This window comes from Scyliorhinus canicula, chromosome 12, assembly GCF_902713615.1.
Source record: "Scyliorhinus canicula chromosome 12, sScyCan1.1, whole genome shotgun sequence".
NCBI lineage: Eukaryota > Metazoa > Chordata > Chondrichthyes > Carcharhiniformes > Scyliorhinidae > Scyliorhinus > Scyliorhinus canicula.
In genome coordinates this window covers 53,060,186-53,077,259 of record NC_052157.1, presented here as the reverse complement: position 1 = coordinate 53,077,259, position 17,074 = coordinate 53,060,186, and the positions used below count along the sequence as shown (strand labels likewise).

At 44.5% G+C, this 17,074-nt stretch overlaps 1 protein-coding gene across 1 annotated transcript in view; it reads left to right on the top strand.

The window, feature by feature from the left end:
- Positions 1-12,037, top strand: part of nphs1 (NPHS1 adhesion molecule, nephrin) — a 133,240-nt gene extending 121,203 nt beyond the window's left edge. The window contains exons 27-29 of the mRNA XM_038813010.1: positions 1,926-2,070; positions 10,431-10,594; positions 11,683-12,037. Of these exons, the coding sequence (XP_038668938.1) occupies positions 1,926-2,070; positions 10,431-10,594; positions 11,683-11,781 (408 nt within the window). The 3' untranslated portion in view covers positions 11,782-12,037. The remainder of the gene's footprint in view (positions 1-1,925; positions 2,071-10,430; positions 10,595-11,682) is intronic.
- Positions 12,038-17,074: the final 5,037 nt, after the last annotated feature.

Below are 17,074 nucleotides of genomic sequence, written 5' to 3'. Positions count from 1 at the left end.
CTCTCTCTCTCTGTCTCTCTCTATCTCTCTCTCTCTGCCGACCTCTCTCTCTCACTCTCTCTCTCTTTTGGTCTCCCTTTCTCTCTGTCTCTATCTCTCTCTGTCTCTGTCTCTCTCTCTCTGTCTCTCTGTCTCTCTCTCTCTCTGTCTCTCTGTCTCTCTCTCTCTCTGTCTCTCTCTCTGTCTCTCTCTCTCTGCCGGTTTCTCTCTGTCCCTGTCATGTCCCTATCATGTCTGCTTAGTGACCGGTTGAGGTGGTTTCAGGCCGGATTTGAAGCCTGGACCTTTCCTGCCTGTTTCTTCCCCCCTCCCCCGTCCATACCTCACTCTCTTTGTCTCAGGGTGATGGAGTGTTTGCGAATGTTTAAATTTGCTGCTGATTGGGTCGGAGTTTGGAGAACTTAAAAGGAACATATGAACTAGGAACAGGAGGCGGCAATTCAACCCCTTGACCCCGCCTTTCCATACGATCATGGCTGATCTTCTCTCGGTCTCAACTCCACTTTCCTGCCCGTTCTCCATAACCCTTCAACCCCGTTACTAATTCAAAATCTCATTGCCCGTGTGGAGTTTGCACAATCTCCCCGTTTCTGTGTGGGTGTCACCCCCACAACTCAAAGATGTTCAGGTTAGGTGGATTGGCCACGCTAAATTGCCCCTCAATTGGAAAAATAAATAATTTCGGACTTAAATTTATTTTTAAAAAACCGAATTAAAAATCTGTCTATCTCATTCCTAAATTTACTCAATGTCTTGGCAGCCACCAGACTCTGGGATAGTCAATTTTAAAGGTTCATGACCTTTTGAGAGAAGTCATTTCTCCTCATTTTAGTTTTAAATTTGCTACCCCTTCTCCTAAAATTATCATAATAATCTTTATTATTGTCACAAGTAGGTTTACATTAACATTGCAATGAAGTTACTGTGAAAGGCCCCTATTCGCCAGCTTTCGTCACCTGTTTGCGGACACAGAGGGAGAATTCAGAATATGGGGCGGGATTCTCCCCTACCCGGTGGGGCGGAGGGTCCCGGCGTAGGGGAGTGGCGCCAACCACTCCGGCGTCGGGCCTCCCCAAAGGTGCGGAATTCTGGGCACCTTTAGGGGCCAAGCCCTCACATTGAGGCGCTAGGCTGGTGCCGGAGCGGTTGGCACCACACCGACTGGCATCCAAACCGGCTCCAGCGGCCTTTGACGGCCACCGCCCGGCGCCGGGGCTGGCCGAAAGGCCTTCGCCGGTTCGCGCATGCGCCGGTGCGTCAGCTGCCGCTGACGTCACCACCGGCGCATGTGCGCCTGGGGATTCTCTTCCCGGCGGAAGAAAAAGACTGCCCCCACAGCACTGGCCCGCCCGCCGATCGGTGGGCCCCGATCGCGAGCCTGGCCACCGTGGGGGCACCCCCCGGGGTCCGATCGCCCCGCGCCCCCCCCAGGACCCCGGGGGCCCGCTCGCGCCGCCGATTCCGCCGCCACCAGAGGTGGTTCAAACCATGGCGGCGAGAGAGGCTTCCCAGCAACGGGACTTCGCGGGCCGGAGAATAGCCGCAGGGGGCTCACCGATCGGCGGGTGGTGTTTCCCGCCCCCGCCAATTCCCGGGTGGCGGAGAATTTCTGCCACGGCGGGGGCGGGATTTTCGGCGGCCCCGGGCGATTCTCCGACCCTGTGGGGGGTCGGAGAATTTTGTCCATGACCTCTCATTGCAGAATGTCCGACATACGCTTAGCATCTACCCCGTCAATCCCCTTTAACATCATATATACCTCAATTAGATCTCTCATTCTTCTAAACTCCAGAGAGTTATTGGCCTAATCTCCCAATCTCCTTTCACAAAATGGAACTGGTCAGCTGTATGCCCAGGACCGTTAGAACTGGATGGAGCAATCAGGCAGCTGGTAAGGGTGAACATAATTTTCTCTGCCCACACAGACCAACAGCTCTCTCCCTCGCCCTCAAAAGGAAGAAGCTCCAGGCCAGCGGCGCAGGCTGCGTTCTACCAATGATATCATCCCGAGGGCATTTTCACTCCAGGAACCCGCTGAATGGGCCAGGCGCCAAGTTCCGAACGGACCAGGTAGACATTGGAAGATCAGGTTATCGTCTGTCCATAGAGAGGCCACTAAGTTCAAACAATCCTTCTCCTCCATCTGAATCTCACTGTCCCAGTCTCGGCACACACTGACATAACACTCACCAACAAACACATACACGTATACACACACACACAAACACATACTGACATAACATACACACATACACACATTGACATAACACACACACACATTTTGTTCTGGGCCAGGGTTTAAAAAAACTACAAAGTATATTATGGAGTTCACCGGACCTATAACTTTTTGTTGAATTAGGCTAGGATGAGCAGGCTTTATTCAAAAAACTTCTTCGGAGCTTTTAATAAAAAAAACAAGCTTTATTCTAAGAACTTAGTTAACATTTGTGTAAACACACACAGCAAGAATGTTTATCGATTACGAACATAAAAACCCCACACAGTTACAGTAATTTATGTGTAAGCCTTAATGAATTCCCCCTTAACTATTCCAATTCAATAACAAAATCCAAGTAAAACCTTTTCAAAGGTGTGGCCCAGCACATGGCATTCTCAATTATATAAGACTTGCTATTGATACTCTTGTTCCCTGTTTCAAACAGCAGATTTGAATTTCTTCCAGAAAGCAATTATCTCTTTTAATTTATCAAGTAGTCTGGAAACAGCTTTAAAATGAGGATAGAGGCACTTCTTTCAACCAGTTCAATTCAAACCAGTCGAAACTCGAAGCAAAAGTAAAATCTTACAGACCCACAGCCCAGCTCCACTCACACAATGACATCACTGAAGCCATGTGATGAGACAAAAATATTTCTTAAAGGGACATTCCCATGACACCTCCCCCCAAACAAAAACCCATCAACTTCAAAGATAGTTTCATTTTTCACCTTTCCACTTGCCCATTAATAATAATTGACAATAAACATGCATTTTTTAAACAAAACAGGCAAGCATTGATAATAACCTAGTTCATTTTAGTTCTTCTTCCACCACCGAACCTGCTTCCCTTCATCACATTCATGACAAAGCATCAGCTATCACATTTTCTTGTCCAGCCACATGTATAATTTTTAAATGAAATGGCGGGAATAATAAACTCCATCGAAACAGTCTGGCATTTTTATTCCTGAATCGCTCCAAAAACGTCAATGGATTATGATCAGTGTATATAATTGTTTCAGACAAATTGCTGGCAACATAAATGTTAAAATGTTGCAAAGCCAGCACCAAGCTCAAAGTCTCCTTTTCAATTGTTGAACACTTCCTCTGGTGATCATTTCATTTCTTGGAAAAATATCCAATAGGCCGCTCTATTCCTTCGTCTTCTTGCAAGAACATAGCACCTACGGCCACATCATTTACATCGATAGCGTCCTTGAATGGCTTTGTGTCATTAGGGGTGGCCAACACAGGAGCAGTGGTTAACACAACCATCAGGCCCTCAAATGCCTGTTGACATTCCGCCGTCCACTGAAATTTGCTATGCTTCTTTAGCAAGTCCGTCAGTGGAGCAACCATGATGCTAAAATTCAGCACATATTTATGGTAAAAACCACTCATGCCAAGAAAGCTCATTATTTCCCTTTGTGTCAAAGGTATTGGAAACTCTCCAATAACTTTTGTTTTCACATCCCGTGGGACCATTCGACCCTGTCCGATTGTATGGGCAAGGACATGTGCTTTTCCAAACTCACTTTTGGCTAGGTTTACCACCAAACCCGCCTCCTGAAGTCAGTCGAATAACTCCATCAAATGCTTCAAATGTTCTTTCCATGTCTGACTAACAATCACCAGATTGTCTATGTACACCGCACAATTGGGTAATCCTGAAATGACTTTGTTAGTTAACCGTGAAATGTGGCTGGGGCGTTTTTCATGCCAAATGGCATAACTTTGAATTGGTATATAACATTTGGAGCCACAAAAGCTGAAATCTCCTTTGCCCTTTTGGATAAAGGTACCTGCCAGTAACCTTTAAGAAAATCAAGTTTGGAGATAAAAGCTGATTGTCCCACCTTCTCAATGCAGTCCTCCAACTGTGGGATAGGATAAGAGTCTGTTCTTGTAACTGCATTAACCTTTCTATAGTCCACGTACAATCGTTGGGTACCGTCCGGTTTCGGTACCATCACTATGGATGAGCTCCACTGGCTGCAAACCACTGCAATTATGCCATTTTTAAGCATACTTTCAATTTCTTTTTGAACCTGTGCCAATTTTAGAGGGTTAAGTCTATATGGATGTTGTTTAATTGGAACAGCATTTCCCACATCTACAACATGTGTAACCATTTTAGTACTTCCCAAAGTATCTCCACAAACTTGCTCATGTGATATCAATAACTCTTTCAGGTCAGTTCGTTTCTCCTCTGGAAGGTAACTCAATAATTTATCCCAATTTTTAAGAACATCCTTGTTATCCAATTTAATTTGAGGAATGTCAAATTCAGAGTCATCTGGATTTGGTTCTTCACTTTGAGTTAGAATCACTAAAACCTCCTTCTTTTTCTCTCCTCTTTCAAAATACCTTTTAAGCATATTCACATGACACACTCGGTGAGTTTTCCTTCTATCTGGTGTTCTTACCAAATAACAGAAGAGCTCCTAGGTGACTGCTTAGAGACAGTGGACTGGTCCATATTTGAGAATTCAGCAACCAACTTAAATGAGTATGCCACCACCATCACAGACTTCATCAGCAGATGTGCGGACGACTGCATGCCAAAGAAAGCAGTATGTATGTTCCCCAACCGGAAACCATGGCTCAAGCGCGAGATTGGCTCCCTACTGAAGGTCAGGTCTGAGGCATTCAAGCCAGGCGACCCTGACCTATACAAGAAATCCAGGTACAACCTTCGTAAATCCATCCGAGATGCCGAGAGAATATCAGACCAGGCTAGAGTCACAGACTAGCGTTCCCGACTCTCGGTGGTTGTGGCAAGGCCTAAACAACATAACAGGCTACAAAGCGAAGCCGAGCAGCATCTCCAGCAGCAGCGCACTCCTCCTCGATGAACTCAATACATTCTAAGCGCGGTTCGAGATGGAAACCAACGATCTGCTGTTGAGTGCCCCAGCAGCCCATAACACACACCCACCATCACAGCTTCCGAAGTCAGATCGGCCTTCCTGAAAGTGAACCCTCGGATGGCAATGGGTCCGGACGGGTCAGCATCAACGGGGCCAAGGTTGAGATGGTTAGCAGTTTCAAATTCCTATGGAGTGCACATCTCCAAAAATCTGTCCTGGTCCTCCCGCGTCGACGCCACCACCAAGAAAGCATAACAGCGCCTATACTTCCTCAGGAAATTAAGGAAATTCGGCATGTCCACATTGACCCTTGCCAATTTTTACAGATGCACCATGGAAAGCATCCTATCTGGCTGCATCACAGCCTGGTATGGCAACTACTCGGCCCAAGACCGCAAGAAACTTCAGAGAGTCGTGAACACAGCCCAGTTCATCACATGAACCTGCCTCCCATCCATTGACTCCATCTGCACCTCTTGCTGCCTGGGGAAAGTGGGCAGCATAATCAAAGATCCCTCCCACCCGGCTTACTCACTCTTCCAACATCTTCCATAGGGCAGGAGATACAAAAGTCTGAGAACACGCACAAACAGACTCAAAAGCATCTTCTTCGCCGCTGTTACCAGACTCCTAAACGACCCTCTTATGGACTGACCCCATTTGCATTACACCCCTGTATACTTCACCCGATGCCTGTGTTTATATAGTTACATTGTGTACCTTGTTTTGCCTTATTACATATTTTATTTGATTTTCATGTACTTAATGATCTGTTGGGCTGCTCGCAGAAAAATACTTTTCACTATACCTCGGTACACGAGCCAATAAACAAAATTCAATCCAAATAATTCACCTCACTCAATTTCCTTTCAATGTGATGAGGGCCACAAAACCTAACACTGGTAACAGCACTAAAACTTTATCTCCACTGACAAAACTACAAACCTTTGCTTTCTAGTCCGCTACCTGTTTCATCACATGCTGTGCAACTTTTAAATGTTGTCCAGCCAATTCACCTGCTCTATTTAATCGTTCCCTAAAATTTGACACGTAATCCAAGAATGTAATTTCAGACTGCTCACTTACCAATTTCTCCTGAATCAATTTAAGTGGTCCTCTTACCTCATGACCAAAAATTCGTTCAAAAGGACTGAATTTGGTAGACTCATTTGGTACATCCCTAATTGCAAACAATACGAATGGAATTCCTTTATCCCAATCCTCTGGATAATCTGGATAATAAGCCCTCAACATTGTCTTTAATGTCTGATGCCACCATTGTAACGCTCCCTGCGATTCTGGATGATATACGCAGTTGATTTAATTTGTTTTACTCCTAAGCTATCCAGAACCTCCTTGAATAACCTCAAGGTCAAATTGATCCTTGATCCAATTGTATTTCTGTGGGTAGTCCATACCTGATATGAAATTTAAGTAACTCCTCCACAATCCTTCTAGCTGTAATGTTACATATTGGAATGGCATCTGGAAACCTAGTGGACACATCCATTATAGTCAAAAGATATTGATTCCATCTTTTTGTTTTAGGAAGAGGTCCTACGCAATCAATTAAGACTCTTGTAAAAGGTTAATCAAATGCTAGAATGGTATTAAGGATGCTGGGTTTATCACCACTTGAGGTTTCCCTATCACTTGACATGTGTGACATGATCGACAAAATGTAACTACATCTTTATGTAGTCCAGACCAATAAAAATGTTTTTGCATTTTAGCTTGAGTTTTCCTTACTCCCAAATGACCTCCCACTGGTACCTCATGTGCTACTTGCAACACATCCTCTCTATACCCTACCGGCAATACCACTTGATGAACTTCTGCCCATTTTTCATCTGCCTGCATATGTAAAGGTCACCATTTTCATTAAGACGTCATTTTTAAGATAATAATATTCTGGTATACAATCAGATTCCTCTTCCGCGTATGCTTTCTGATACATCCGTTTTATTTCTATATCTTTCTGTTGTAACTCCGCCAACTTTCCTGAACTAAAAATATCCACCTCATCCTCCACCTGTTCTTGTTCTTTTCCAACCATCTGATCAAAAATCGTTTCTGATAATTGAACTTCAACTTTATCTTCACTCTTTGATTTCTCCTCCTATCTTAACCTGTGACTTTGCGACGTTGTTACTACACAATCAGGAACAATTCCAGGATATTCGTCCTTCAACAATTCAGTTGTCTGATTTTCCACTGGCTTATCAACTTCAGTAGGCATCACTCCCACCTGTGCCCCAGGTATATCATTACCCAAAATAAACTGTAGTCCTGGACAAGATAGTTTCTCTATTACTCCTACTACCACTTCACCACTCTTCACTAGACTTTCCAACCTCACCTTATATAATTGAACACTGCGCTTCTCACCCTGAATTCCACGTATAACCACTTTTCTGGCAATATTCCTCCCAAACTACATAACTCCTCGTCTCTTATCATCAAAGATTGACTAGCTCCTGTATCTCTTAAAATTCTGACTTCCTTACCTGCTCTTCCTGGTACACATGGGTAAACTTTATCCACACAGGTAAATTCTTTAACGAAATCTGGCACCTTCTTGTCAATCACCTCTTGATCAGGCTGTACATTCTTTTGAACCTCCTTTGCTTCAATTGGGCTTTCCTTTACCTTAACAAACCCCACTGTCTTATCCTGTTTTACCACATCAGCCTTCCCAGTGCTTTTCTTCACCCCCCCCCCCCCCAACACTGTGGCTTTACATGGCCTAGTTTATTACAGTGAAAACATTTGAAACTTTTCATTTCTCATCCACCCTCCTGGATTTCTTTTTTAATCTGAGGTACACTCTCCTTATTATCCCCCATCAGATCACCTTTACCTTTACCAGCTGAGTATTTCTCCTTTCCCTAGTTTCTATCCCTCACAGGCTGAAACTGATGTCAGAAACCAAACTTTGATTTACGAACTAAGTCATAATCATCTGCCATTTCTGCTACTAATCTTGCAGTTTTAACCCTCTGCTCTTCCACATGAGTTCTCACTACATCAGGAATTGAATTTTTAAACTCCTCCAAAATTATCTTTTCTCTAAGTGCTTCATACGTTTGGTCTATTTTCAAAGCCCTTATCCACCTATCAAAATTACTCTGTTTGACCCTTTCACACTCTATATATGTTTGACCAAATTGTTTCCTTAAATTTCTAAACCTTTGTCTGTAGGCTTCAGGCACCAGTTCATATGCACCTATGAAGGATTTTTTTACTTCTTCATACGTCCCAGATACCTCCTCTGGTAGTGATGCACAACACTTCACTAGCTCTACCTACCAACCTTGTTTGAATCAGTAATACCCACATGTCCTGTGGCTAGTTCATTTGTTTAGCTACCTTCTCAAATGAAATAAAAAAGCCTTCTACATCCTTCTCATCAAACTTCAGCAATGCTTGGATATATTTAAATAGATCCCCACCAAACCTTCGACAATGATGCTATTGCTCTCTATCCTCATTACTATCGTCAGACTGTACGTTTCTCTTTACCTCCAACAATTTTAACTGACTTTCACGTTTCATGGCTAGTTTCTGAAGTTCAGTCTTTTTCTTTTTCCTCTCTCTTTTTCTTCTTCCTCGCTCTCTTTTTCTTTTCCCCTGATCTGTACCTCCCTCTATCTCACTTTTTGTTCTGCTGGGGATATTCTTTCTTTTTCCCTTATTTCATATTCAAGCTGCTTTAATTATTTTTCATGTTCAAGCTGCTTGATCTGCAATTGAATTCTTGCCATTTCCAATGATTCTGACTGTCTCTCAGGCAATTTTAAATGCTCAGCTACCGCCGCAATTACCTCTTCTTTTCGTATTTTGTCAGGCAATGTTAACTGCAATGTTTTTGCCAAATCTAAAAGCCTTTTTTAGTCTCCATTTGTAAGGCACTGCACGTGACCTTCTACATCCCCAAAAACATCTGAACCTCTGAAAGAGCCATTTTCCACAACACACGCCCTATTAAAACTTGAATACAATACCCGAAAAGAAAACACAAATTTGCTCACCCCTAACTGTCTTTACATTCACTAAGGCAACCCAATCACGTAAGATAGACTTTTATCCCATGAGCCCCCAACTTTGTTATGGGCCAGGGTTTAAAAAACTACAAGTACATTATGGAGTTCACCTGACCTATAACTGTTCGTTGAATTTGGCTAGTATGAGCAGAAGAGCCTGCCCTTCAGTTGTTATTCAACAGAGTTCTTAGGTGCTTTTAATTTTAAAAAACAAGCTTTATTCTAAGAACTTAGTTAACATTTGTATGAACACGCACAGCAAGAATGTTTATCAATTATGCACATGAAAACCCCACACAGTTACAGTAATCTATGTATAACCCTTAATGAATTCCCCCTTAACTGTTCCAATTCAATAACAGAATCCAAGTAAAACCAGAAACCCCTTTTCAAAGGTGTGGCCCAGCACACGGCATTCTCACTGGTATAAAACTTGTTATTGATACTCTGTTCGCCTTTTCAAATAGCAGGTTTGAATTCCTTCCAGAAAGCAGTTATCTCTTTTAAGTTATCAAGCAGTCTGGAACAGCTTTCAAAATAAAGATAAAGACACTTATTTTAACCTGTGCCGTTCAAATCAGTCCAAACTCAAAGCGAAAGTAAAAACTCACAGAGTCAAAGCCCAGCTCCACCCACACAATGACATCACTAAAGCCATGTGATAAGACAAAAACAATTCTTAAAGGGACACTTCCATGACAATTGACATAACACACACACACATACTGACATAACACACATAGACTGACATAACACACACACACTGACATAACACACTCACATAACACACACACCAACATAACACACACACTAACCTAACACACACACACACTGACCTAATACACACACGCTGACATAACACGCACATTGACCTAACACACACACTGACATAACACACACACTGACATAATACACACGCACGCACACACAGACCTAATGCACTCACACACTGACATAACACACACACAAACACTGACATAACACACACACACTGACCTAACGCACACGCACTGACATAACACACACACACACAGACCTAACAGACACACACACTGACCTCACACACACACACACTGACCTCACACACACACACACTGACTTGACGCACACACACTGACCTAACACACACACGCACTGACATAACACACACACACTGACATAACGCACATACACACTGACCTAACACACATACACACAAACATATCTCAGTGAGTGTGTAAGCGTTCAGAGTGTGGTGGTGAGTATGTAAGGAGCTAATGGGCTTTGTGGCCTGAATTTCTCTGTTGTGTTATTCCAGGATACGGAGTGTCCAATGCTGAGAGAATTTTTCCCAACCTTCGCCAGGAAGCTGGTTTAAAAGACCAAGCAATTTATGAGGATGTGAGTGACGAGACTGACCTGTGGCCTGGACATCATACTCACTGCCTGGAGCCTAACCAGCACAGGATCGGATCTCATCCGGTGAGTCAACCTAAAACAGTCAGGACAGAATGGGAAGAAGATCCATCTTTACTGAGAATTAAACTGGGAGTGTTTGAAGGGGACAGAGTAGAGGGAGCTTTACTCTGTATCTAGCCCCGTGCTGTACCTGTCCTGCGAGTGTTTGATGGGGACAGTGTAGAGCAGGGGTGGGCAAACTATGGCCCGCGGGCCGCATGCGGCCTGCCAAAGGTCTTTATGCGGCCCACCAAGTCATAACAAAAAAAAACGTTTAAAATTTTTTTTTAAATTTTTAAATTTTTTTAAAGGTTAATGGGGGGGCTGTTGGGTTACTTACTGGTATAGGGTGGATATGTTGACTTGAGTAGGGTGATCATTGCTTGGCACAACGTCGAGGGCCGAAGGGCCTGTTCTGTGCTGTACTGTTCTATGTTCTATATGAGGCGCCCAGAATCATAACCGGGTGAAGTAATTATTTTACTTAATATACTATGCGGCCCTTTAAAATTGTGAATTTCTGAATGTGGCCCTTGCACGGAAAAGTTTGCCCACCCCTGGTGTAGAGGGATCTTTACTCTGTATCGAGCCCCTGATATGTTATCTGTGTTGGTCTAACATCGACTGCAACTGGATGCAGTAAAACGAGAAACAGGCTTCCGACACAGGAGATTGTCCAACACTGTTTTATTGAACCTGTTGATTGCTGTACATAATCTGCTGTGGGTTGACACTCTATTAACCTAACTGATAACCTCCTACCGGCTTGACCAGACTAGCTCTCTGTCACATGGTGATGATGTTCATTGGCCTGTACACTGTGACTATCTCCTTAGCTGTGTCCTGTGAGAGAGGGAGAGCCTTAATGCCCTTTGGGCTTTATAGTGGTGGTGTCCTGTCTGGTGATTGGTTGTTCCATGTCGTGTGTGATCATTGGTTATCCTGTGTGTCAATCACTGCCTGTCGACATCTCATGATATACATGAGTGGATATTATGACAACCCTGTGCTGTACATGTCCTGTGAGTGTTTGATGGGGGCAGTGCAGAGGGAACCCCTATGCTGTACCTGCAAGTCTTTTTTAGTGATGATATTTTGTTTTCTGTTTACAGGGTATGATATTGAGTGGAGCTTTTCCTGCCAGTTTTGCCGTTGTCTCTCCTCTCGCCGACTATGATGAACCATCAGAATTGTGGGGCGAACTGGTTTAATTTGTGTAGCTGTGACTGATGCTCATTGCCGAATGGCTTGAGGCAGAGACACTTTCTCTACGCTCACCGTCTTCTGCATGGAGTTAATATTTCATTCACGGTTATGTCTGTTCGGGCTCATTATCCAATGGGATTGTGCTGACGATCAGTCCTCAGTCCACCTGTTCCACTCTGCTTCCCATTCCCCATCCATCAGATTATTTTGTAGTCTTCTTAGAATCTGAACCAATAAAGGTTTTTGTTCAGGACATCTCAATGGCTGGTTTAAATACTGAATCTTTCCCCTGCAGGGGAGGGACCCTCTTCGCTCTGTTTGCACGCAGCCCGGACATGCTCTCGTGGTGTGAGAGGTCAGGGTGGGAGGTCAGATTGCACGGCCCAGTGGGGTGAGAGGTCAGAGTGCAGGGCCCTGTGAGGTGCGAGATCAGAGTGCGGGGACCAACAAAGGTTCTGCTAACGTTCTCCTGGGATAACAGGGTTGTCATGTGAGGAGAAATTGGGTCGACTGGGCCTGTGTTCACTGGAGCTTCGAAGAATGAAGGGAGATCTGATTAAGTCGTATAAAATTCTGACTGGGCTAGTCAGACTGGATGTAGAGATGCTGTTTCCTCTGGCTGGTGGGGAGTGGATGGGGCAACTTGAACAAGGGGTTGCAGTCTCAGGATGCAGGGTCAGCCATTTAGGACTGAGATGAGGAGAACCCTCTTCACTCAGAGGGTGGTGGACCTGTGCAATTCTCGACCACAGAAGCCTGTGAAGGCTAAGCCACTGAATATATTTAAGAAGGAAATAGAATATATTTAAGAAGGACACAAATCAGATCCCAGAAATGTTGGAGAATGAAAAGTTTAATGAGAGGGAAGATCTGAGGGAGATTAATATTAGTGGAGAAATGGTGCTGGGAAAACTGATGGGATTGAAGGAGGATAAATCCCCAGGGCCTGAGAATCTGCATCCCAGAGTGCTTAAGGAGGTGGCTCTGGAAATAGTGGATGCATTGATGGTCATCTTCCGGGATTCTATAGACTCTGGAACAGTCCCTGCAGATTAGAGGGTAGCTCACGTCACTCCAATATTCAAAAATGGAGGTAGAGAGAAAGCAGGGAATTATAGACCAGTAAGCCCAACATCGGTAGTGGGGAAAATGCTTGAAACCATTATCAAGGTCTTTATAGCGGAACATTTAGAAAGCAGTGTCAGGATCAGTCAGAGTCAGCATGGATTTATGAAGGGAAAATCATGCTTGACAAATCTGTTGGAATTCTTTGAAGAGGTAACCAGTACAGTCGACAAGGGGGAGCCAGTCGATGTGGTATATTTGGATGATCAGAAGGCATTTGACAAAGTCCCGCACAAGAGATTATTATGCAAAATTAAAGCGCATGGGAGTGCGGGAAATGTACTGAGGTGGATAGAAAACTGATTGGCAGAGAGGAAACAAAGAGTAGGGATTAATAGGTCCTTTTCAAATTGGCAGGCAGTAACCAGTGGGGTACCACAGGGATTGGAGCTAGGGACCCCAGCTATTCACAATATATATCAATGATTTGGATGAGGGAACAAAATGTAACATCTCAAAGTTTGCAGATGATACCCTGTGTGCTTCATCCGATGCCGGTGCTTATGTAGTTACATTGTATACCGTGCGTTGCCCTGTTATGTATTTTCTTTTATTCCCTTTTCTTCCCATGTACTTAATGATCTGTGGAGCTGCTCGCAGAAAAATACTTTTCACTGTACCTCGGTACACGTGACAATAAATAAATCCAATCCAATCCAATCCAATTTTAGGTGGGAGGGTGAATTGTGACGAGGATGCAGAGATCCTACAGCAAGATCTGGACAGTTTGGGCGAGTGGGCAAACCAATGGCAGATGCAGTATAATTTGGATAAGTGTGAGGTTATTCATGTTGGAAGCAAAAACAGGAAGGCAGGTTACTACCTGAATGGTTGTAAATTGGGAGAGGGACCTGGGTGTCCTTGTGCACCATTCGCTGAAGGTAAGCATGCAGGTGCAGCAGGCGGTAAAGAAGGCTAATGGTATGTTGGCCTTCATTGCAAGAAGTTCCGAGTATAGAAGCAGGGATGTGTTGCTGCAATTGTACAGGGCCTTGGTGAGGCCACACTTGGGAGTATTGTGTGCATTTTGGTCTCCTGCTCTGAGGAAGAATGTTCTTGCTTTCGAGGGAGTGCAGCGAAGGTTTACCGGACTAATTCCAGGGATGGCAGGACTGTCATTTGAGGAGAGATTGACTAGGTTGGGATTGTTCTCGCTGGAGTTCAGAAGAATGAGGGGAGATCTTAGAGACTTATAAAATTCTAACAGGACTAGACAGGGTAGATGCAGGGAAGATGTTCCCAATGATGGGTGTGTCCAAAACCAGAGGTTACAGTCTGAGGATTCAGGGTAAACCATTTTGGATAGAGATGAGGAGACACTTCTTCACACAAAGAGTGGTGAGCCTGTGGAATTCATTACCACAGGAAGTAGTTGATGCTAAAACTTTGAATATATTCAAGAGGCGGCTGGATATAGCACTTGGGGAGAATGGGATCAAAGGCTATGGGGAAAAAGCAGGATTAGGCTGTTGAGTTGGATGATCAGCCATGATCGTGATGAATGGCGGAGATGGCTCGAAGGGCCAAAAGGCCTCCTCCTGCTCCTATCTTCGATGTATATCTGAACTCTAAAGGGGGATGGGGAGTGCGCAGGAACGTGGCATTGAGATAGAGAATCATGATCGTATTGAATGACAGAACAGGCTCGAAGGGCCAATTGGCCTCCTTCTATTCCTATTTTCTATGTTGCTACGTGAGGTGAGATGTCAGAGTGTGGGGCCCAGTGGGGTGACAGGTCAGGTTGTGGGGCCCAGTGGGGTGAGAGGTCAGAGCAGAGACTCATTTCCACTGTCTGAGTGCAATCCCTGCCTGATCAGTTGGGAATCACACATTCCAGTGAGGCCATGGCCTGTGTCCCTGAGCCTGTGACCTGTACCCTAGTGACTCTGTGACCCGTAACTTTGTGACCCTCTTGTCTGTAACATCGTGATACTGTGTCCCTTACCCTCAAGATCCTGTGACGTACCCTTGTGACTGTGACCTGTAACCACGTGATCCTTGTGGTATTATCATAACTATCAGCATTGCAAGGGTTGATTTAGTGTCGTGAGTAGCCACTAGAGGGAGCTACAGATACAACTATATAAGGCAGTGATTATCATAGATTATCATAGAATTTACAGTGCAGAAGGAGGCCATTCGGCCCATCGTGTCTGCACCGGTTCTTGGAAAGAGCAGCCTACCCAAGGTCAACACTTCCACCCTATCCCTATAACCCAGTAACCACACCCAACACTAAGGGCAATTTATCATGGCCAATCCACCTAACCTGCACATCTTTGGACTGTGGGGGGGAAACCCGAGCACCCGGAGGAAACCCACGCACAGACGGGGAGGATGTGCAGACTCCGCACAGACAGTGACCCAAGCCGGAATCGAACCTGGGACCTTGGAGTTGTGAAGCAGTTGTGCTATCCACAATGCTACCGTGCTGCCCGGACCTTCGGGGAGAAGTGCATGCAGGAGATCGCTAGTGAAGGTCGGAAGAGCACATAGCGAGTAAAGTTAGATTATAGTTTATACCAGTAGTGAGATTAGCAGTAGATGAGTGTATTTAGATGTTATTGATCAGTTGTGCATTCTTAAGGACTAAGTGTTGAATCCCAGTTTAGTGGTGTAAATAAAATCATAGCTTTATTTAAGTTAAAAGCTACACTGTGGTCTTTGTCAATACTACGCTAACCATCCTGAAATAAATAACACAAAGAACACCACAATCCTGTGACCCGCAACCTCATGATCCATGATCCGCAGTTGTGAATGAAACACATCATGCGATATTTAATTTCTGATTTATTAAAAGCACATTAGAGCAAGAATTCAATGGGCCAAATGGCCTCTCATATCAGCATTAAATGGCTTCAAATCCAAAAATAAATCACATCCTAAAACCAAACTTTCCCAGGAAAGCACTCCCATCCCATTTACAAAAGCTCATCATGACATCCAAACCCATATAATGATCCCTAACCTCTCACAATGACCTCTAATCCCTCACAATAACCTCTGACCTATCACAATGACCCCTAACCCCTCACAATGACCCTTAACCCCCCCCCCCCCACAATGATCCCCAACCCCTCATAATTAGTAAGTTTGTGGACGGCACAAAGATTGGTGGAATTGCGGATAGTGATGAGGACTGTCAGAGGATACAGCAGGATAGAGATTGGTTGGAGATTTGGGCAGATGGAGTTTAATCTGGACAAATGTGAGGTCATACATGTTGGAAGGTCTAATGCAGGTGGGAATTATACAGTAAATGGTAGAACCCTTAGTTATATTGACAGGCAGAGAGATCTGGACATACAGGTTCACAGATCACTGAAAGTGGCAAGGCAGGTGGAGAAGGTAGTGAAGAAGGCCTATGGCAGGCTTGCCTTCATCGGTTGGGGCATTGAATATTAAAATTGGCAAGTCATGCTGCAGCTGTACAGAACCTTAGTTATTAGTTAAAGAACCGTTGAATTTTGCGTACAATGCTGGTCGCCACACAACCAGAAGATGTGGATGCTTTGGAGAGGTTTACCAGGATGTTGTCTGGTCCAGGGAGTAGAAGCTGTGAGGAGAGGTTGGATAAACTCGGATTATTTTCACTGGAATGACAAGAGGTTGAGGGGTGACCTGATAGATGTTCACAAAATTATGAGTGGCATGAACAGAGTGGATAGTCAGAGACTTTTTCCCAGGTGGAAAAGTCAATGACTGAGGGACATAGGTTTATCGTGCGTGCGAGGGGCAACGTTTAGGGGAGATGTGCAAGGCAAGTCTTTTACACAGAGGGTGGTGAGTGCCGAGAACTTGCTGCCAAGGAAGGCGGTGGAAGAGGCACCTTGACAAATACATCAATAGGATGGGAAGAGACATACAGGCCCCGGAGGTGCAGTAAATATTTAGTTTAGACAGGCATCATGATTGGCGCAGGATTGGAGAGCTGGAGGGCCTGATCCTGTGCTGTACGGTTCTTTGTTATAATGACCCCTAACCCCTCATCATGACCCCCAACCCCTCAATGCTCCACAACTCTTCACAATGATCTCAAACCCTTCATGACGACCCCTAACCCCTCATAATGACCTCTAATCTCTCACATTGACCCTTAAGCCCTCACAATGACCCCTCATCCCTCACAATGACCCCCTATCCCTCATAATGATCTTCACCCGACCTTCA